Source organism: Cydia fagiglandana, chromosome Z (genome assembly GCF_963556715.1).
Source record: "Cydia fagiglandana chromosome Z, ilCydFagi1.1, whole genome shotgun sequence".
Classification (NCBI taxonomy): Eukaryota; Metazoa; Arthropoda; class Insecta; order Lepidoptera; family Tortricidae; genus Cydia; species Cydia fagiglandana.
Window position 1 is genome coordinate 8,304,823 of NC_085959.1, and position 24,701 is coordinate 8,329,523.

Sequence of the window (24,701 nt, forward strand, 5' to 3'; positions counted from 1 at the left end):
CTCTGGTTCGACAAGATGTCCGCTATAGTAGCGAACCTCAGCCGCGTGTATTCGCCGATCATGCTCAGCCATGAGTGGCCGAAGCTTGGTCGGCTGCTCTTCACCGTTCTATGCAGCGTTCTAGGTGTATCTATGAACGGCTTCTTCGTAGCTTCCTTCTTCGTTGAGCCTGGCCTGAACAAGATCGGTAAGTTCCCATTAACAGTGAACCTGAGTAGCGAGTTGAGCCGCGTGTATTCGCCGGTCATGCTCAGCCATGAGTGGCCGAAGCTTGGTTGGCTGCTCTTCACGGTTCTATACAGCGTTCTAGGTGTATCTATGAACGGCTTCTTCGTAGCTTCCTTCTTCGTTGAGCCTGGCCTGAACAAGATCGGTAAGTTACCACTAACAGTGACATTGAGAAGCGAGTTGAGCCGCGATAAAAGTGCTATCTACTGTCATAATTTTATCGACATATAGTTGGTCAAGCAAATCTTGTCAGGAAAGCCCTTCCCCCCTTAACCCTTCGCGCGTACATTTTTTAAAGTTGCCGCCTTTTTCTACTGACAATATTTGCTTGACCGACTATATTTAGCCTTCTAGTAAGTTTCTCTTGTCCTCGAAATTTTAAAACGTTAAACCAAATTGCACCCGTCCACCTGGGGTACGAAAATGGCCGCATAAATTAAATGTTGCATCGCGTCTCATTTTCCGATCCACTCGACTGACATGAAAACAACAGTAGACTCACCTGTCTAGGCTGTCTATAATGTCAATATGTCGGGGAAACAGACGTACGATCCGGGACGAAAATTTAACTACCTTGTTTACTATTTACTACACTACATTATCTTTTGTGTCAATTTGGTCACTATCAACGAAATGAAAGGATGGCAAAATTTATGGAAATTCTGGGTCACTTTTATTCTTCAGGTTCGAAAAAGTAGAAATAACAAAACAACCCAAATTTGAAAGAGAGTGTAGTGTTCAAAAAAGGTCCACTTGTTTAAAATGACCATGATTCGTCGCGCCTAGTGTTATAATATAAATCATCTAGAATAAACGTTGCTAGTCATTTAAATTAGGCGCTAGACAGTGTTGGTCTGTTGATACCTACAATATAATGTCTTGCAATAGAAGTGTTACATTGATATACGAGTACAGTCGCCATCAGATATATCGGAGCGGCCAACGTGCTCACAATCATCTGAACACGCCTCTATTGTCAGGGCGTTAGAGTGCGTGTTCAGATATTGTGAACACCTTGGCCGCTCCGATGTATCTGATGGCGACTGTACCAATGGTCCAAACATTTCAAAAAAACGTTTCTTCTCTGAATAATACAATGAAAGCTCTAAAGGGAATTCATTTTAGTGTACGGCGTCTAGTTATTGAAGGATGGCCAGTTAATAATACATACATACTAAAATGAATTCTGTTTATAGGTGAATAGAATTCATTTTTAGTTTAGGGTGGCCAATTACGAACAGTGGCTAATTAACTACTGGCGAATTACCCTATGGTGTATGACTTAAATAAGTAGCAGCAGCCTACAGCGCCGCTGCCCCAACTCAACCCTCTAATACGCGGGTTTCTTTCTTCTTTGTTGGAAATTTAGTCTTCACATAATGTCCGATATCGACGTTTGAGGATTGGAAATCCAAGATCCGAGAACCGATGTCCGATACCTGAGATTAAAGATTAGAGATTCAAAGTCCGAGGTCCGAATTCCGAGATCCTATACTTCAAAACGTAATTCAAGACCAATAAAAGTAAGAAAACGTTGCCACTGCAATAAATTAATTGTAAAATAGTAAATTCCTTTTCATAAATAATTGCGCTAAGATAATTTATTTATTAGTAATTTTACTCCTACAATTTAATAAAGTACTTTTATTTACTTATTTTTACATAAATACAAGACGCGCTAGTAAAAAGTGGCAACATTTTCTTACTTTTTTGGTCTTGAATTACGTTTTGCAGTACAGGTTCGAGATCCGTGATCCGAGATTTAGGATTCGAGACCCGAGAACCGATTGTTTATACGACAACGGTTTCACTCACTTGAATTTTTAGTCGCTATTGGCGACATGTTTCGGGCCCGTCGGGGGTCCTTCCTCAGGCTCGAGTGCTCGCGGCGGCTGCAACTCGTGCACTGATCGCGCCGCTCGCCTCGTCGCTCGTTGCGCGCGCGCTGACAGAGCGGTGGCGGGGGGCGCGGTGCACTCCGCAGCCGGAGTTGTCAGGTCAAGGTCTGGTAGGGCGGCTGCATCGACTGGCATCAAGCACACTGCACTCACTATGTCCACGCGATCGTCACAACGCACATCCCGCCTAATACCAGGAATTATAGGCTTCCATGCAGGTGGCAACATCCAGCCTCCGTCTCGATTGACATTAGGTCGGCGTCCAATTTCAATCGCCTCGCGAATCTTACGCGGCACAAAACATTTCTCCCGTACTAGTAATCTCGCTCTATCGAATCGAATGAAATGGGACGCGCCTGTATCGTACGCGTGCTCTGCCACCGCTGAATTCCTGGTATCCATGTTCTTTACGCTGCGTATGTGTTCCGACAACCTCGTGGAGACATTCCTTCCAGTCTCACCCACGTACGCCCTACCACAGTCACAAGGTATCTCGTATACCCCCGGGTTCCCCAGCGGGTCCTTGTCCTTTGGAGAGCGCAGCATCTGTCTGACCTTGGTATGACCATACCACGTGGGTGAGACTGGAAGGAATGTCTCCACGAGGTTGTCGGAACACATACGCAGCGTAAAGAACATGGATACCAGGAATTCAGCGGTGGCAGAGCACGCGTACGATACAGGCGCGTCCCATTTCATTCGATTCGATAGAGCGAGATTACTAGTACGGGAGAAATGTTTTGTGCCGCGTAAGATTCGCGAGGCGATTGAAATTGGACGCCGACCTAATTTCAATCGAGACGGAGGCTGGATGTTGCCACCTGCATGGAAGCCTATAATTCCTGGTATTAGGCGGGATGTGCGTTGTGACGATCGCGTGGACATAGTGAGTGCAGTGTGCTTGATGCCAGTCGATGCAGCCGCCCTACCAGACCTTGACCTGACAACTCCGGCTGCGGAGTGCACCGCGCCCCCCGCCCCCGCTCTGTCAGCGCGCGCGCAACGAGCGACGAGGCGAGCGGCGCGATCAGTGCACGAGTTGCAGCCGCCGCGAGCACTCGAGCCTGAGGAAGGACCCCCGACGGGCCCGAAACATGTCGCCAATAGCGACTAAAAATTCAAGTGAGTGAAACCGTTGTCGTATAAACAATTTAAAATATGTCTCACGAAAGTTTAATACCGAGAACCGATATTCAAGATTGTGTGTCAGTCTAAAACTTCGAGATTGAAAAAGACTATTGGGGTTTCACAATAAAATTAAAGTCCGTCTAAGATAGCTGCACCAGCATGGATAGAACAAAGTTATAGTATTAAGGTGGTTCGCCTAGGTTACTCAAAACTTAACTCTCGCTAGATGGCACCACTTTTGCAAAATTTCAGATTTTATTTTTTTGTGAAATGGTCTTGGTATTTGTATACTTAAAAGTATGTTTCGCGCACTTTTTAAGTAAATATTGAACTATTAGAATAAACATTGAATACTTCATTGTGCAAAAACCACCTTTTTAATTCGACGGAGTGTTGCTGTCACGCTTTTTCCTACTATTACTCACACATGCAAACAGTGTTTCCGTGATCCTTGTAGTAGACAATTTCACACAACGTAAGTATGTTGCAATAGCGTAACGGTATGTTCGTGGAAATACGTGCAAGAGGATTGGGGTTCAAGACTGGTGCGAGTAGGTAATTTCTTTTCGTTTCTCCTTTGTGTTATCTTACCTTTAAACGAGCAATTATTATATATATAATTATTTATTTATATACATATTTGGATGGTATCAGAAACGGCTCTAACGATTTCGATGAAATTTGCTATAAGGGGTTTGATCTCTTAGCTAGGTCTATGAGAAAACGCGCATTTTTGAGTTTTTATGTTTTCTAAGCTTTGGTCGGTCTCCCAGATATTCAATCTCCGCTTGGCAACTAATCCCAGAATTGGCATGCGCACTAGTTTTTACGAAAGCGACTGCCCTGACCTTCCAACCCAGAGAGTAAACTTATTTGGATTAGTCCGGTTTCCTCACATTGTTTTCTTTCACCGAAAAATAGGTATCGGGGTGTAAATAGGTAGGTATCAAATGCTATTTCGTACAAAAGTTCGAAAAATCATTGGTACGAACCGGGGTTAGAACCCGTGACCTCCGAATTGCTTTCGGCTAGGCCAGCAGCGCTTCCCCCACATACTCAGTGTTATCAGGTTTTTTAAAAATCAAAAACGATTACTTATGAAAGCAGAAGAATATAAATGATCGTATTAGATTTATAATTGTTACATATTTGCCGTAACTAATTTTTAAAATGTGTTTTTCAATTAAAAGACACGTCAAGATTGTTTACCTTATTTCTAATGCTAAAAAAAACAAACTATAGTAATAATTGTGTTTTTCATTCATAGACAAAATCCATTATTTTTAACCACAGGAAATTTTATACACTACTTTTTAGGGTTCCGTACCCAAAGGGTAAAACGGGACCCTATTACTAAGACTTCGCTGTCCGTCCGTCCGTCCGTCCGTCCGTCTGTCACCAGGCTGTATCTCACGAACCGTAATAGTCCGTAATAGACAGTTGAAATTTTCACAGATGATGTATTTCTGTTGCCGCTATAACAACAAATACTAAAAACAGAATAAAATAAAGATTTGAATGGGGCTCCCATACAACAAACGTGATTTTTGACCAAAGTTAAGCAACGTCGGGAGTGGTCAGTACTTGGATGGGTGACCGTTTTTTTTTTGCTTTTTTTTGTTTTTTTTTTTGCATTATGGCACGGAACCTTTCGTGCGCGAGTCCGACTCGCACTTGCCCGGTTTTTATTGCAGTGAAGATGTCCTGATTGTAAAAATCAGAGAGATTAGGAAGAGTATAATTACTAATTATCTTTGTAAAAATAAAACAATACGTGTAGCCCATACTTAATAATCGATTTATGATAATAAGAAAAATTAAATAAAAATAAAAAAACAATACGAAATTTAGGTGTAACAAAAATACAAAAAGTTATGTTCCAGCATACAATGACTGGGGATCGAACCGGGAATCTTCCGTTTGCAAGCAAAAAAGCGACTGTTTGCATAACACGCCATGATAGTTCTTAGCTAAGCTGACGAACTTCTCGCTTAGGTCAATTAACTACCTGTCAAATATCAGTGTCAACAAAATTGCACTAAACATGACGGCACTCCAAATTCGAGCCGTGGTCAGCCCGGCAACGTCGGAAATGGAATGGCAACGTCGCAAATGTATCTGTACACGACATTTGTGACACACACATACGTAAAATTGATGAAAAGTTAACTATGATTTTTGCATGATTTCTGTATGAAACATTGTTTTCCTGTTAATTTCGCGCAAACGAATATTCGAAAGAAGATAAATGCGAAAATATTTGTGTACTAATAGTGTGTAGTTACTTAATGAGCTTTGATTGAATTTTGTATGAAAAGCGAACCACCTTAATGACAACGTCATATTTCTAAGGTAAATAGACTTGAGCGTTCACTTGTGACTAGCATTCTTTCGAACAGAAGAAATGTAGGTATGTATCATATCCCGCCCGGCTAGTAACCAAAGCCGACAGCTGCAGCATTTTGTTCGTGGTAAGTTTAAATGAAGGTTTTTGTCGGCAGGATATGTGTTTATGGCGTGCTTAGGCATGTCGGACTTGGTGATATCCACGGCCGTGCTTCCGACCTCGGCGGTGGTACTGCTGTCCGGCGAATGGGACACGGATCCGGTATGCTACGCCCTCCAGTTCGTCACCGAGGCCGGGACTTATAGCTACAGTCTATTCTTCATGGTGAGTACGAATGAGGTACCTAAACGTACTAGTGCTCCAGTACGTTTACCTTATGTGTGTGGTGTTTATCGGTAAATAATCTGTTTGTGTAAATAATCACCGTAGATTGACACCCTCACTGTCCGTGCCCCTAATATGGGTCATGACAAGCCTCTATTACAAAGCCTTAACAATTATGATTGGGGCAGACAGTGAACGTGTTAATGATCTCTAACGTCACCGATGATCGTGTGCGATTTGTGATAAGTATGTAGTATGTACCTACTTATTTAAATGAAGTTAAGCTCTATAAGCAGTAAGTACATAATTCCGAATTCCATGAAGATCAATACATGTACGGTAGATACAATTTCACTTCGTGTTATTGATTAGTGACAACCGCTAAAAAGTTGGAATGATAGACAGTGGACACTATACCACAATTTTATTATCGACATATGTATGTGTATTAAAAAAAAGTTAAAAAATATAACCGACCTCAGACGATTTCATGGAATATAGAATCGTTCCAAGTCGTAAATCATATCTTCTTCCACAGATGTCTGCGATAGAGTCATACTACAGACTCTGCAAAGCTACCTCAGACTACGAATTCCTAATCTCCATGAGGATCGGTCTCTTCACTGTCATCCTCTTTACCATCACATTCCTCACCGCCGCCGTCGGAGTCTACATGGAACTCGACTACGACTACTGCCATCGCAGCCACGCGGGCAACTTCACCTTCAGGGTCACTACGTCTGTCATCTTCTACATTATTCCATTTGTCGTTATTTTCTTCTGTCTCACTAACAACGCCTGCAGGATTAGAAACAAAGCTAGAAAACATAACCACTACAAACGCAGCCTACAATTTGAGACTGAAACAACGACTAACAATCTCAACATTACCGCATACTTCTTGTTTGTCGCGGCTTGGATCCCATACCTGGTCGTTGTGTATCTGTATCCCGACACTACCGACTCGAAATACTATCAAAGCGTTTGGATTGGCATCTTCCGATCTGTGGTCACGAGCTTTCTCTACGGATCCATGGACAGACATTTCAGGCGTGCTTTTGCGCACTTGTTCAATTATTGTTGCTGCAAAAGCACCCTTTCCGGGTCGTTCGCCGGTCGGCACAGGCGGGCTTTGGAGTGCAAGGCTGTAGGTGATGTGAGGGTGCACATTATGCACCAGGCCATGAACGCCAACAGCCCTCAGCGCGGAGCGTCATCGTCCCGGGAGACGCAAGAATTATGATGCCTCTAAGCTGATTTCGTCGACGGCTTGAGAGGGTGGTCATCTTTCTACTTTGGATAGGTTTTGACAAGTGTCGAGCTCAGAGCTTGACGTAAAAAGGCTTTAAAATTTAACCATGACCACCCACTACACCAGAGCTTTACTATACCTGATTTTTTTGCAATTTCTTTTTGCATTTAACTTTAATGGGTAATTGTAGAACAAAGTGAGAAACATTAACGCAAGCAAGGGATTTTTTATAAAAATGTACATATAAAAAAAACTAAACAAAAAAATAGAATGGTATACCCATTGTATTAACATGTAAATACTTTACGAATTCAAAAATGTTAACCTTTAATGGTTTAAGAGCTTCAAGTGTTGAGTCTGTATATGTTTAATAATATGTTAGCATAAGACGCGCCACTTTTACTTTTTCTGTTGTTATTTTAAACAAAAAAACTATTATCGTTTTAGTATTTGACAAATTAAATAAGTATTTATTTTAATTTGTGGACTTTTATAATCCTCGTCGGCGGATTTGTAGGTAAACAATAAATAATCAATCTTTACGGTCATTGACTAGATCGGAAAGATTCAACTAATTATCTGACGTATTTGTGTAAATAACTATATTTACTCGTATATTTACTTGGGTCCTAATGTGGATACATATGTATTTACATATATATGGATGCTACTTTTGTAAATAAATGTCCAAATCTACTGCTAAGTTAAGACTGAACACTAAACCCAATCATTCAAAAATCAAACTTTCTTGAAGAAAGACTTGGTACCTATTCCAATTTATATTTTGAGTCTTTTAAAACTCTAATTTAAAAAGCAGCATAAGCCAGACCTAAATAGTTTAAAATCTAGGATATTATAACTTTTTTACATAAACTTCTGTTTTCTGAGCTGTTTGAATGACATCCGTAGGTACCTAAGGTGGTGGTAGGTACTGGTGCTCGACGCGGTCCCAGTACATGTCATCTTGAAACTTAAGTCATTGTCAATAGAAGTCTATTGGGCATTAGCATGTCGAGCCCTAGTACAGTCACCTGCAATAATATGTTACTCTTCAAAGGCGGCAAAAATATGTGACACGCTCTTATGGCTCTCCAAATAAGATCGTGTCACATAGTTTAGCGGTCTTCATTGTGTAACATATTATTGCAGGTGACTGTCTCTTCTTCTTCCTCTTCCTCGCGTTATCCCGGCATTTCGCCACGGCTCATGAGAGCCTGGGGTCCGCTTGACAACTAATCCCATGATTTGACGTAGGCACTAGTTTTTACGAAAGCGACTGCCATCTAACCTTCCAACCCAGAGGGTAAACTAGGCCTTATTGGGATTAGTCCGGTTTCCTCACGGTGTTTTCCTTCACCGAAAAGCGACTGGTAAATATCAAATGATATTTCGTACATAAGTTCCGAAAAACTCATTGGTACGAGCCGGGATTTGAACCCGCGACCTCCAGATTGCAAGTCGCACGCTATCACCGCTAGGCCACCAGCGCTTATTGCAGGTGACTGTACCACCACCTTACTACTTGTAGCAATCTCAACACAAATCTTATGGCGCCTCTACACGATGGGCCAGCGCCGGCCACTCCAAGCGCACTGCAAACCATGCGTTAGAGGGAGCTATTGCTATCTCATTCTATCGCATGGCTGCGTCCCTTGGAGTGGCCGGCGCTGGCCCATCGTGTATAGGAGCCATTAATGCTTCGATGTTAAACTTATGTAGGTACTTACACAATACGTAGGTACTATACTGTACTGTGCGTGGAAAACTTAAATTAACAATATTCTCTATTACTTAGTTGTCAAGCACAATATTTTCTTAAATATTATTTTATTAGGTACGTTGTACGTTTCAGAAGGTTTTTAAATTTTGAATTATTTACACTTGCTGGACTGGTTAGCTGAACAATAATAGTAGGTACTTATACTCGTAAACCAACTTTAAATAAAATAGCTCTATTAGTTATTTATATACATATTTATGCGATCACAACAACAAAAAAATACATTAATGTATATGTCGGCGGCCGATCGTAAGATCAGGCATATCGTGAAATTCTTAGGCATATCGTAAAACGTGAATATCTTTAACTCATTCCCTGCGGGCTCCTATTTCTGGGCAGTTTGCCCTTCGGGCATCTGAAGCAATCTAACGAACCTATCCTTCCTATATATTGGTTTAATGTGACTATCGTCAAAACATTACACAGGAAAATTATGCTCTGCCTGATCTTACGATCGGCCGCCGACATATACAGGGTGCTTCCTGTAACAGGAGCAATATATTAAACTAAAGGCTGTACTCCTCAAACTGACCAACATTTGTTCAGCAACTTTTTAAAATTATGAATCCTTTAGACTTCCTCTTTTTCATACAAAATAAATATTGCCTTCAATGTACGCTGACATAAGTGTGTTTGACGTTACTTGTCACGCTTTTAAGATAACAAAATTTGCAATACATTGCGTCTTAGAATAAACTTTAATTTTTATTTTGTTATTTTCAAAAGGTGCTGAACAAATGTTGGTCAGTTTGAGGAGTACAGCCTACAGTTTCATTTATTGCCCCTGTTACAGAAAACACACCGTATAAACATATATAACTTCTCCATCAAGGTTCAAACATATTACAGGGGCCAATTTGATTCGGCAGATTGACATGAGCCATGGCTGAATATAATCTAGATTGGCATGTGAACCAAATATTACTTAAATGTTTTTTTTTTTTTAAATGTTATACTATATATAAAAAAAACTCTTGCCAACTCCTATTATATATTTTTTTACATAATGTAATAAATAAAATAGTCTCAAAGCGGAAGCTTCTTTTATAGAAAATAAATTAAGTGTTTAAGCATAAGTTACATACGGTACTGCAAAAGCTGCAAACCGTATAAAATGGTACCTTGTTTAATGAAGCAACTTACCGAAAAAAAATTGAAGTACAATTTTGTCACAAACATAGTATATTTTACTATAGTTACTGTATCGGTGTTACTTTTATTAAAAACTCTAAATGTGCTTTAAGAAATGCAATACAATTCATTAAAATAATGGGTTTTTTATTCTTAATGGATGTCCGTAAGTCATACTTACTACTTACATATATAAGCAAAAATCACTCAAGTCAGGTATTATTGTATTGTTAATGCAAACGTTTGAATTAAACTACCTATTTAAATTTTGAACAAATTAGGTTACAAATACGTAAATATTATAATAGGGTTTAAAAACCAAATGCAACTGACTTGTTATAAATTAACGTACCAAAAATACAACCAAAATACAACTTATTTTTGATGAAATACAATTTATGCTACCAATTTATGTACACGGAAGTAATACTACCCAAGTTTGTATAAAATACAGAATGTATACATACCCACTTTTAAACATTGACGTCATAGTTTTAGTACTAAGTACATGTATAGTTATAAAACATATAAACCAATGTATTTCGTATTGATATTTTAATAACTCAGTGTACAATCTACAACAAAGAATATCTATAATATATAAGGTTTGTATTTATTTATTTTATGTCACAATCATGAATATACGAGTGAGAACATAATTACTGTGTATTAATGTAAGTGGTTTATTCATCTTGTGTGACATTATTCAGTTCTTAATTTACGGTACCTAACTAAAATACCGGTATTTTAGTATACAGTACCGGTATACGGTACCTAATAATAGTTACCTACCGTAAAATCAGGTAAAACTTAGTCCACAGCTTACGACTATTGGTCCAAATTCAAGTTCCAGTAAAACCAGTATAAGTATTTTTCAAATAATTTTACAAGTATAAGTATTTTTTGAAATAATGTTATAAGTATAAGTATTTTTTCACATAATGTTATAAGTATAAGTATTTTTTCAATTAATGTTGAATACATAATATAGAAAGAGCATAAGTGTATCTAAGCTCCAAGATAAATGTAACTAGTACAAATCATAAAGGGTCGTTAAGAATCAACAAGGACTATAAAGGACAATCTTTATTGCACTGACAAAATATTAAATTACATAAATTACTATAAGACATCAATAGGAATATTTATAGTACAGGACTATAAATAAATATAAATATTGGGGACATCTTACACAGATCAACCTAGCCCCAAACTAAGCAAAGCTTGTACTATGGGTGCTAGGCGACGATATACATACTTATATAGATAAATACATACTTACATGCATAGAAAACTGAGGAAGGACTACCTGATTTTACGGTACTAAGTATATTTTGCACAATGTGGGAAATGTAGTACCTACTACCTAGGCATATACTCATATGACGTCCCACGGGTAAAGGTACCTTATGGCAGTTGGCGTTTACGCTATCATTATTGCAGCGCTATGCGACGTAAGCGCCGGCCGCCATAAGGTACCTTTTTCTGTGGAACGTCACATATAGCCTATGAAGTATACAGTATTACAGATGATGTAGATTTTTTTGTATATTTTAAGCGTATTTTTTACATTTATTTATTAAGACTTTACAAGTTTTTTTTATAAAGGTACTAATTTTATTAGGTTAAATAACTGTCGCATAGTTAATATTATTGTTTTCTAGATGTTCACAATTATATAGGTAAGTTTATGTGTGACTACTATGGTTAATTATGTAGATGTTTAGTTGACTGTTATTTCTATAATACGCTAAATATACTACATAGCTCTTTAATGTACTTAATAGATATTAATAACCAAATAAAAGATCTTTCGTGAAGTATCTTCACTGTAGGTACTCTGCATCAAATGCCTAAGAATAAAACAAACCTTTTTCTGACAAAAATATAATTATAACGACCATTTCAAGTCTGATTATAAGATTTTTTCTTATCTATTTATTTTTGAAAGTTTTTAAATGTATCTATTATATTTATGTAAATCAAAATATTGCATGCCGATGCCACTCGGTGCAGTTTTATATTCTGGCGTAAATTTTTGTATGTACCTACAATATTCAGAAGTAACTTACAATCTCTTACAATTTTACCCTTACAAAAAAACAGCTTTAGACCATACTGAAACAGCAACAAAACACCTAGTTTTTCTTACCTATCGTGCTATTGAATTAGATTTTAGACGTGCGAGCTAGTGCTATACAGCCGATGTCCATCGCACAAATGCTTTAACTGTTAATAAGTCTATCATTCTAATTGTAGTCATGATAATTAATAAATATTTAAGTACTTATTACGATGTATCCGTGGGCTGGTAAAACCCGACAGATTTTAAAATGTATTCTTGAAGTAATTTGGAGACTAAAAGGTCAGTTTTCCAAAATATGTCTTGTTTTAGAGATAATGTCAGTTCTTGTGAAAATTTGTTTCTGTAGTAGTTAGTTACTAATGTTGCGAAGTAAGTCTCCTCAACCGAATTATATGTCCGTCAATGCTGTATGCACAATAGCTCCATATTCATGCAGTAGTAGGCCAATCAAATTAGTTTTTTCCAGGAATTCATTCCCATCAAGCTGGAAATCGTCTTAATAGGTACCTTCATTTGGTTCTAAATTAGCGTTATCCGAGTTCGCTCCTTTCCAGGAGTAGTGGAAAAATTTTTTCACCTCAGCAGCTCGAACAAGGGTACTTTGCTCACTTAGTGAGACAGTATGAGTAAGCAAAATCGCATTTGCTCACTGAGTGAGACAAAATGTCATTCAAGTGACTTTCATAGTCAAATGTCATTTCAACATGCGGGGTCTAATACAAGTTCGATATACTTGGGTTCTATTATCTCTGTCCCTCTAGGTATGTTCTCACTGCTTAGGGTGAAAAATTTTGTGTACTACACGAGATCAAAGTTATTTACATCTCGTGCGCTTTTGTATCCCTTACTACGCTCAAGATTCTAAATTAGAATAAATAATATTATAGAATCTTACGCTTGCACGGGACTCAAAATAAGCACTCGAAGAAATATCAAACTTTGATCTCTTGTTGTACAAATAACTATTGATCTTTTTCAGTTTTTTGCTTGTAGTTCAAAAACCGGACGGAAAATTTACTCTAATCATGATAAAAATTAACATCTGAGCATCCGACATATACCTTAATATGAAGTCGTAGTCAAACATTTTAAAAAATGGCCGCCACTTTGAATTCCTTTTTGTTGGAAAATCGTGTTACAATCTGATTTTTTTACCAGTGTCTGATTTACAGCCATCTTGCTGGTAGTGACATTGATTTTAACGGTGGGTTCCTTCTAAATCGACTAGTTTTGTCAATCAAAGGTAAAATGTATCTCCCAAGGCTCCCAAAATTTATCCACACCTCCTGGGATGGAGCAAACTCGGATTATATGAATTTAGGACCTAATGAAGGTATTAAAATGATTTCTAGCTTGCTGGGAATTAATTCCTTAAAACGCTTGATTGGCCTATAGTTAATCCTCTTCCATGTTGTCTGCTCTATGTCCCATTAAATATAAGTTTCCATTTAATTTAGACTGCCTTTGTCTAAGGTTATCGCTCACTAAATTATTAAAATTAAAATAACGACTCTAAATTGTGAAATGAAAATTAACTGTAAAGATACCATCTCTAAGAGGTCTTGTTAATTTTTGTATAGTATTCAGGCCTTTGAACTAAGTTCAGAAACCATCGGTGTTATAGTCACATGCCAGTTATCACCATAAAATAAACTTTACTATTCCATTAATTTTCCTTTTAAACTTTTTTTTTCAATATGTACTGACTGTACTTTTGTTATATCGATGCCTTTGTTACACTTAAAAAGGACAAAAAAAAAATGTGAGTGCAACGTATGTTGCAAAGTCCGGTACAGTCACCATCAGATATATCGGAGCGGCCAAGGTGTTCATAATATATGAACACGCACTCTATCGCCTTGACAATAGAGGCGTGCTCAGATATTTGTGAGCAGCTTGGCCGCTCCGATATATCTGATGGCGACTGTACTAAAAAGTATAATTTTTCAGGTTTCTGCGGCCAATCTACCAATCTAATAGGAAATATGTACATATTACGCAAACCTCGGCGTAGACGGCGTCACTAACTCAATCACATGGCCTACCGTGAAACACGACAATCGAAACTTCGTTTTCTCTGCCTCTCTATCAGATGATAGAGAGTGCTTTTTCGATCGATAGAGAGGCAGATAACGAAATTTCTATTTTCACGTTTCGCGGGAGGCCACCTGTAAACAAACCGCCTTGATGCTAAAAATGTCATATTAAAAACTTGTCATAAAACTGCTTAAGGCCTAGTAGGTATAGTATGTATAAGTTATAACTTTACTAAACAAATTAGTGCTGCACTCTGGGGGCAGAACATTGCAGTAATATTCCCTATTGTGCCATTTTTAGGTACCGTGTGGGCGAAAACCATTCTCGAATTATTAATCGATATGGCTTTATATTTATATGAACATGTACTAGGTATACCTACCTAATAGTGTCATTATACTATAATATTTCGTGTTTACTGTTGTATTTCTCTATCTGTATATTCAATAAACTTTCCTGTCTGTCAAGTCAGTTATTTTGAGATTCCCATTGGACACCTTGTTATATCAAATATCAAATATCAACCAAATATCATCATTTATTCAGCAAATAGGCCACAAGGGCACTTTTACACGTCAACATTGAATTTACATAAAAGCAAAAATAATAACATCAACAATTTTATAAAATAAAACTAACAATTCAATCTAACGTATTACAATTACTAAGAGATGTATATGGTCTCTTAATGTCGAATTACATACAAAATACAGGTAAAAAAACACACAAAAAAATCTGTCAATCAAGCGATTGCTAGCCCGAAATGGAGATAGCCGTTACAAATGGAATTTTAATTTGACTAAAAAGATTAGAATAATGACATGATCATTATAAGTATGACTGATGGCACCAGCAGCATGGGGTATTTACAGGATGGCGGGTGGGCGTAGCGTAGTATCTCAATGTATTACTTCACAGCTAACCCAGTATGCTACCAGTGCATGAAATAAACTTTCGGACTTGTTAACCATACTAGTGCCTACTAAAATATCTAGTCGCTATTGGGATGTATTTGGATTGCACTCAAATAAAAGGATCACATAAAATCGTTCAAGTCTTTATTCACATCTTTTCAAAACAACACTTCTTCTCTTTACAAAGGTAAGCTTCTAATCACACGTAAGAAATCAAAATAACACTTGGAATGAAACACTTAGCTAAATGGTTAAAAAACGTTGGATTCTATAAGCTTTCAGAATAATCCTTCAGGTATAAGCCTTCAGGAACGTGGCGAATTAGGCACGAGGTTGGCTAACGTCCGATCTCTAGCGCGGTCCGATCAAGTCTGATTACGGAGCCTCACCGCTCCCGCCTTTTAAGTCAAGCAGGCACACCTGCTCGACCGGTCCACCAACATAACGACAAAACTACCAACTCGTGCCTACCTTCACCCAAGAGAACCCTCTTGACGTTCCAAAGCCTTCTACCTGTCATCTTAGTTCAACAACACGCCAATAGATGGCGTTACTCTCTACGCAACATTATGAATTTCGTTACAACCCAGTAATACGTAGCCAAACATTGCTAATCGACTTTATGTGTTGTTCGACACATGTTTTATTAAACAAAATAGTAATTATACTAATTATGTAACCTAGCACAATTAGTACATTTTAAATCTAAAATTGTATGTAAATACCTAAGTTATACCGAGTGTGGCCTATAACATGAGCAAATAATTAAAACATAGATTGTACTCCTCAAACGGTGACACTTTTGTACAACAACTTTTAAAAATTATGAAGTATTTAGAAGAGATATTATTATGAAGATTATATTATCTTCAATGGGCGCCATCGCCACGCCATATTAATATCATTAAGATTGACGTTGCTTGTCACGCCTTAAACATAACACAATTTGCAATACATTGCGTCTTGGAATAAACTTTAAAGTGTATTAAAATCGAACCACAAGTTATTTTTAAAAGTCGCTGAACAAATGTTGGTCAGTATGAGGAGTACAGCCTACAGTTAAATTTTTTGCTCATATTACAGGCCACACCCGGTATTATAAAACTGATTAAGTCACGGTTTCGTAATAAATAATAATGTCTAAAAATCGTTAAATGTGTCGTATACACCTACATGACAGTGGAAATAAGCCTAAATGTGGTGATTAATACAGCGTTAATTTTAAGATTGATTTCGAAGGTGCATAATTTCAAAGGTGCACTGCGGGGGCTATCAGAATCACTGCAGACTTTTTTTGGTCTAACTCTATTGGAACTGAATTCCTTGCCCGTACAGTCAGCATGAATGTAACGGGTCAGACTACGCGTCAAAAGTATTCTCTAATAACAGTAATAACACAATGAGAGACATGTCTCAATATGTAGAAATCAAAACCGGCCAGGTGCGAAGTCGAAGTTAGGATTCCGTACCATCATACGCAAAAAACGCCAAAAAATCACGTTGGGTACGAAAACCTAAAAATAGTAGAGATAATAATTTTGAAAGAAAACTGTAAAGATTTATCTGGGTCAAATACAAAACAGTACAGTTCTGAATGTTCTGATGAACACACAAGTTTTCTCCTGTGGACAGTAGTTAAGACCTTGTGGGCATGTAGGTAATGATTTAATCATAGTTATCCAAATAAAGGGCGTATCTTTTCATGTGGATAAGGATGAAATAAGAAAATTAACCTTTATAGCCCTTAACTTTTGGGTACCTACCTACGTCTACATAGGTATCCCAAGGTGGCAGATACTTTATGGCTCCTCTACACGATGGGCCAGCGCCGGCCACTCCAAGGGACGCAGTCATGCAGTAGAATGAGATAGGTAGCAATATCACTTACTCCCTCTAACGCATAAATGCGTCATTGGCCGGCGCGAGTGGCACGAGTGGCCGGCGCTGGGCCATCGTGTAGAGGAGCCATTAGGGTGTTATTCCACCTATCCAATTTCTTTGTCCGACGTGTATTGCCGGCGCGATTCGTGAAATGAATTAGACATTCACTAGACATGAAATAGTAACGATATGTGACGTTCCACGGCAAAAGGAACCTTATGGCTGTTGGCGCTTGCACTATTATTAACGCCGCTCCAATATTATTTCGGCCATAAGGTACCTTTTGCCGTGGAACGTCACATATCGTTACTATTTCATATCTAGTGAATGTCTAATTCATTTCCCGAATCGCATCGTGCGTCTCACATTTTGCTTAAATGAGAGTGAGACGCACTGACATTGGATAAAGAAAGTGGACAGGTGGAGTACCAGAATTAGGCGCGTTTATTTCATCCTACTATTGTTGCTGACTGTACAATGGTTACCGTGTGGATGGATCTAGTCAGGTTTATTCGGGTTAATGGTCCTGGCCCCCTAGCCAAGGTTACAATCGCTATCGCTTCGACAACGAAAAGCATTATGTATCTCTATCACTCTTCCACATTAGTGTGACAGTGACAGTTGCGTTTCGATCGCTACGGAGCGTTAGCGATTGGCATCTTGGCTACGCGGCCTGTTGAGAAAAACCCATAAAACACTCTTGCTTTTTAGAAGTATACCGAAATAACAATACTATAGTGCAACAATGCTATTGATATCTGTATCTTTAGGTATTTTAATAAAAGTAAATAAACAATTTATACATTTTCGGGTAGTTATAACATTTATTGGTTACCCAACCAAATACAAAAGCGCCTGGATCTGTCACTGAACGACCTGGGGGCCGATTTTTGAAATTGGATCGTTCGATTTCGTCATTCGGAAATCGGTGGAAAACGGCGAAATGCTAATTTTTGAAATACTAGCGATAGAAATTGGGAATCGAGTGTTATTGACCACTCGTTTTCAATTCTATTAGTAGAATTTAAATGCCTAGTAGTGGAGATATTATTGAACGAAATACACGAAACCGAGTAGTCGAATTTCAAAAATCGGCCCCCAGACTTTAACCTACAGTATTTGATCATTTAATGTTTTCATCTACCCTCAACTAGCTTAAGGAGCCATTTGAGGGTAGATTTTGTTTATAGTTTGTAGTTTTGTAACAGAGCCCGGCGGCTAATCCTATTGTCTATTGTTAAGTAAAACCGCACGTGCTACTTACCTGCAAAAAGGGGTCATACTCATTCTATTTGACACCTGAGCGCGGGCTAGTCCAACGCTCAAAAAACCAGTGTAGGTGCGCTCTCCGATAACGCGGTTTTATTACGCATCTCGATGACACATTTTAGACTGGTTCTGTAGTGTTCGACTCGCCGGCACTCAGTAACCGAATTACGCAGGTTTTTATGCAGGTGGTTGTGGCACGTGGCAGGAGCGGTTTTACTTAACAATAGACAATAAGATTAGCTCGGGCTCAGTTACAAAACTACGAACTATACCTTTATACATGCCTAAAAATACAGACATATTCCAGGCGTGGCTCACTCCGCGATTTCTTCGTGTAGCTACAAGTACCTACATGCGGCCACACCAGGGGGCCTACCGAACCACGTCCGATGAGTTGCCTCCCTGTCACACTTACGAACAAATTTACAAATGCGACAGAGAGGTAACACGTTAGACGTGGTTCGCGATAGGCCCTCAGTTTTGGTGTCTAACAGTAGTAGGTTTGTGTAAAAAACACGGCCGCTGCGTCGCGAGTTCTCTTCTTTTGAACTTGCCTTGACACGCAGAAAAAGCCGCTCCCATACAGTTACTCGTATCGTACACTCTCATTTCAGAAACTTACCAGGGTTTATGAGTGTGTAAACTTACATGCTCCATCTATGGAGTCATCTGCGGTAAGTATTCGTAATCAGTGTCACAATATAGTCACAATGCATTGTTAGAAAAATAAACATTACCAAATAGTTTATGATTAGTTCAACACAAATGTTTGTTATGATTCATAGTTAAATGGTGGTACCAAGAATCTAAGCTAATGATGTGGCTAATTCCGTCATAGGGTCTATTCCGTCCATTAGCGTATTTCTCGAGCAACGAACAACTTTGATAATTTCGTCGACAAAGCAGCGATTGCTTTAAGTTTCAGCAATCAAAAGCAAATGTTTTTTTTTCCTACGATTGAAAAATATACGGTCGTGGACGGAATAGACCCTAGGACGGAATTAGCCACATTGACCTTAAATCAGCTTTATTTTAACCCATTGAACCCGACCAGGTGTTATACCTAACATCCCTTTAGGTATTTTTATTGTTTTTTTTTGTAGTGGTTAATTGATATTATACTATCGAAAAATCATAAAAAACTCAGGAGTAAGATTTTTTATGTATGGTTTTTTTAGGGTTAACTATCTGGGTTAATACCTAATTAATCAAAAATTATCATATTATTTTATACTTACACAAACAGTGGAACATAAGACATTGCTTAATTAGGTACCCGGAAAGCAAAAAAATATAGGTAAGTTTGACTATTTAGGTTATTTAGGTATTAAACTAATTGCTGAATTGCCTACTAATTGACCATCTATTAGAGATTGATAAACACTATTGTACCTATTATCCTAAATATGTACATTTAATTGACTTTGACATATGTATTTGTATTATGGGTATTATAGATAGTACACAGTGCCATACGGTTTTATAGTGTAAGTAGTAGACAGGATACGGTATATGATATAAAAATCCAGGATATACCTATGAAGTTCCAATATATAGCAATAAAGTAAATTGTGTGTCATGTTTTTAAATGGTGAATTACGAAACAGAGTGATCACTCTGTATACAAACACAAATCAATATAAGCAACAAGTATACAACATCTGCGACCATTGTATTTTTCGAGTGCCATTATGAGTGTTGCACCTGTTGAAAACCCTCAATAAAGAAATAAAGATTTAATAAATCTTCGTGTGTGTACTCAGAGCAGCGCATATATCTCATCTCATAAAACAAAATGATTAGATTATTTATAATAGTAATTTTGTTTGCAATATTATTGGTGCTCTGCGTGGAATTAACGAAAAGAATCGAAACCCGAAATTCGAACAAATCAATATCATATCTATTTAGACCTGTTGAACCGAGAAAATCATCGTTACTACTATCAAACCTGAGAAAGAGGATACAAAGCCAGAACCGGAGACTGGGAAAGGAGAGAAACACAACACCCCTCATACGGTCATATAAGAAGAAACCTTTCTATGAGCAGCAATTATACCGTATGAGGATAAGCAACGAGATGGAAAGGCTGAGGCTCGTAGCTAAAGACATTAAAGGCTCGTTTCTGTACAAATCAGGGTATCCAAACGAAGGAGATGAAGACGGGGACAATAACATAATAAAAGAAGAGGCTGAAATACTAGATAGTCAAGCGCAGGTTGAAAGCGAAACTGAAACGGTGCAAGGGAATGAAGAAAATGGACAAGGGAATGCAGATGATGAAGAAGACGAAGAAAAACAAGAAAGTGATCATGAATATATAATATCTCTCGCGTGGTAGAACAGTCAAAGTTATACGCCGCCGCCGCGCTTTAGGTAAAAAATCATAACGGCTTCTATTTACCTACCACCTCGAGTTTGGTGACATTTCCTGATCGGACATGAGGAATTCATTTTTGAGACATTTAATGTATTGTTTCATAGACAAAAAAGGAAAATATTTACGGACTTATCAAAATCGGTTTGCAATTTTTTTTATTCAACAGTCAATATCCTAGAAAACCCCGAATGTTGTGCAAAACAAAAATATTATAGCATCTTAAATAATATTTTACTAGCTTTTGAAAAATATATATGTACTTTATTATATATATGTACTTATGATACCCCTTAGGATATCAGTCAACACAGCAAGATCAACCACCACAGTCATTCAAAGATTAAGAGATTTTAGAAAAAAAGTACTCGTATCTGAAAACGTATTTTTTAAACATCAAGTTTTTTAGATTGACAGCTGGATAATGTTGCTGAGAAATATGTAAAAACGAATCTTCAGTTCCATTTGGTTATGTAATGTAGGTAGGTAGTAACTTAATGATGTTATGTATGTGGGTACTGTATAACACCTGGAAAAATGCTTTCTTTGTAAAACTATGTAGTCGTTTTTAACATTATTAAAAAGGTAAACAATCTTTTTTTATTGAAAAACACTTTTGAAAAATAAATCAAGGCAAATATGTAACAATATCAATTATATTTTTCCTATAATATTTATGATCATCATCATCATCTCAGTCATAAGACGTCCACTGCTGAACATAGGCCTCCCCCTTCCCCCTTATATAGATAATGTTTTAAAATGTTATGTAAAAAATTTATAATTTTTCTTTGGTAAACTTCGGAGAAAGGGGCTTAGTTTTTAACAATTTTCTACACACATATTATTGACTCTAAAAAAGTGTAGGTAGGTACAGTCTCCATCAGATATATCGGAGCGGCAAAGGCGCTCACAAATATCTGAACACGCCTCTATTGTAAAGGCGTTAGAGTGCGTGTTCAGATATCGTGAACACCATGGCCGCTCCGATATACTATCTAAGGGCTCGTGCACAAATCACGCGAGGTTCGATGAGGGGAGGGAGTCACGAAAAAATCACGATAGATCACGTTGGGGGAGGGGGGGTATAAGGAAACCTCATGTGTATTTTTCTACTGTGAACGAAACTAAGAAAAAAAACCTACCACATGCGTAGATATTTTTTTCTCGGTTGGTTTTTTCGGTTTCTTCACTTTGCACTTCAAAATAGCCAGTCTATTTAACGAAAACAGAAAAATAAACAAGATTTTCTGTATACTAGGGCATTTCTCAGGAGGGCCGTTTTTACGTGTCCGGGGCAGTAATTGATTGAATTTACTGTTCAATAAATCTGAATTAATTTAGGCATGATCTTCAGCTTATATTCTGTCTGGGACACTATCAAATTATTTATTTATTATTTATATAATACAAGAAAAAGAAATTCAAATGCCAAAAATGATGTTCGGTGGGCGTGTCCCGCACCCAGATTTTATGAAACAAAAAATTGTTACTCAAGATGGGGCATTAGATCGGAGTTATTATGGGTATTCACGCATAGGGTATTAGTTAGCTTATCATATTCTTTATATCACAATAATGTGTTTGCTCAACACATTGAATAAAACCAAATTTACGATGTGTCCCGGGCTAGTGACTGATATCGGTGTAATTTGCAAAACATGTCGGTACTCCTTCAAAGTTGTAGACCAGGAACTCAGTATCTCAAACATAGCATGCTTTAGTTGTGCCTTAACCGTTGAATAAAGTAGAGGTACAGTCACAGTACAATAAAGTGATTTTTTAAACGTTTCTCCGTCCTTCGCTGGATTTGGTCCTATGTTTTTTTGAGATCGGTGGTGCAATTTACTCTGAAAGTTTTAGTGCAATTATCGTTATGTCAGTGATTAAGAAGTCATCGAAAGTACGTAAATCCACCATTATTACATCTCCTCTGTATCGTTCATGCTATTTCTGTAATTGCTAAAAAGCGATTAATTTTGATATCGCTGGTGTTGATTTCCCTGGTTTCGGTGGATTTTTTGACCACCGATATCAAAAAAGTGATCACTGAATTCAAATCCTGCTTTGTAAACTAGTTTGTTGTACTAATTTATCATGTCTAAAAAGTGAACGATACGTTGTACAAACGTAAAATTATGTTTGTAAGTAAATTATGTCATAGTAGGTACACAAAATCACTAGTTCACTATGAGTAGTTTTTTTAAACCAGACCCAATGTTTCTTTCTCTGTCTTGATATTCTTTTCCAACCAATTAAGTAAATTATGTTCGTTGTCCTCTGTATCACCAGAGGCCCTACACCTCGATACCTTTAAACATGTCAGCCATGTTAAATAAATGTAGTCAATTAGATCCCACTTCTTTTAAAACAACTTGTGTATGTAAGTACTATGCAAGGTGAACCCAAGGGACAGGATGTACAGAACAAGGGATTAAAAATAAAATAGCGTTCTAATGTCGAGATCGCTTCAAAGGCACTGAGCGTACCTACTGATCGATATTTCTAAAGGATAGCCATAGACACAAATTGAACACAGCAAATGTTTTAACAATCCTCAATGTCTTATGTCTTTGTCAACAACTTTGTTACAATTTAGCTCAAGTGTTTGAGGGTGCTGGAGATCATAATTAATTGGTAATTGGATCTTCAAGCATTACTCGACTACTTCAAATATTGTAGTTTTAAATTGACGGAGTTCACGCTTTTAAACTCTTTTATTAAAAAAAATACTTGTTTTCCGTATTGCATCACATTGCTTTATAAGTACATTAAATGAGCATTGAACACCACTCAAGAGTGTATTGTTTATCGGGTGCAGGTAACATAAGTTTTTTTTAGATGCGTGTGCGGTCGGATTGCGTGAAACAAACATCTTCTCCTTCATGGATGTAATAATGCAATGAATAAATGATTATAATGTGCGAATTTGTGGTCGACAATGTCGACATGTCTGAAACTCGTTTCAGGACCACACATCACCCTATTATATGAGGCCAGTCATATAGTGTGGGATATCTTCTAGAGATGTTGATTTACAAGCCGTAATTTGGTAATTTTAAAATCTTGAGTCTATATCTATTAAATTTATGTAAGCTTTCGAGATCATTAGCCTTGTTACATCGCTTATCAACAAATAGGATTGAAAAATATGATTAAAATAATTATATAATTGAGATATAAAACCTAAATGTGATTTTGGTGTAAGCATTATTGAATTCGATGACGCAAATTGATTTCAGTGCCTGCACATGATTTCGGTGTTTTTTAAATCTCAAATATCTTGAAAACTATAAGGTTCTAATGGAGGCCTCCACTACCAATATTTTTTATATGAAGGGTAGATTTTAGGAAATAAACTCGCATATTATATAAGTTAAAAAAAAATTTTGGCACCGAAGTCAGGCACCGAATGTCATCTCTGAGAATCGCCCAATACTATTTATCTTAAAATTAGGTCGAATGAAAAAAATTCAATAAAATACACGTGAGGTTGTGTGGGGGAGGGGGGGTAGCCAAAAACCTCACCAAATATCACCATGGGGGAGGGGGGGTCAAAAAGTAGCCAAAAACACCTCGCGTGATTTGTGCACAACCCCTAATGGCGACTACAGTTTATAGTCCGACAAGAAAATGTAGAAAATTAATAAGGGCGCCATTTCCTACGTAACTGTCACATTTTTATCGCTTAAACATGACAACAATGTAGTATTGAAAAATGTTAGAGTTAAGCCACGAAAAGTCTGCAGCGATTTTGATAGCCCTCGCAATGCCAGTGTTAATTATGTATACGTCATAACTTCATAGAACAGGAAAAAGGTCTGACACTAGTATAATAGCATTTAATTTAATTTCTACTATTTTATGTCGCACTATACCTTTGTTGAAAAATAAAGACAGGACTGTAAATCATATTATATGTATAATAAGACCTCTCCTTACTACGTATCAGTTCTCGTAACATAACAGTATATTTATTATACACGGTGTAACATGAGTAAACCGAATAATTTTAACAGCGTATTCCTGATCATATTTAGAGACAAAAA

General features: G+C 37.5%; 1 protein-coding gene across 1 annotated transcript; it reads left to right on the top strand.

Moving 5' to 3' along the window:
* LOC134678245 (melatonin receptor type 1A-like) lies at positions 1 to 8,020 on the top strand. The gene is made up of 3 exons (XM_063536716.1): positions 1 to 187; positions 5,756 to 5,925; positions 6,464 to 8,020. The coding sequence occupies exons 1-3, from the start codon at positions 16 to 18 to the stop codon at positions 7,166 to 7,168; spliced, it is 1,047 nt and encodes a 348-aa protein (XP_063392786.1). The 5' UTR covers positions 1 to 15; the 3' UTR covers positions 7,169 to 8,020.
* Positions 8,021 to 24,701: the final 16,681 nt, after the last annotated feature.

Excerpts from the sequence above, each read along its gene's own strand:
- LOC134678245 (XM_063536716.1), top strand. The coding sequence starts at position 16 with ATGTCCGCTATAGTAGCGAACCTCAGCCGCGTGTATTCGCCGATCATG. Across the intron at positions 188-5,755 it reads GCCTGGCCTGAACAAGATCG|GATATGTGTTTATGGCGTGC; the intron begins GTAAGTTCCCAT and ends TTTTGTCGGCAG. Across the intron at positions 5,926-6,463 it reads GCTACAGTCTATTCTTCATG|ATGTCTGCGATAGAGTCATA; the intron begins GTGAGTACGAAT and ends CTTCTTCCACAG.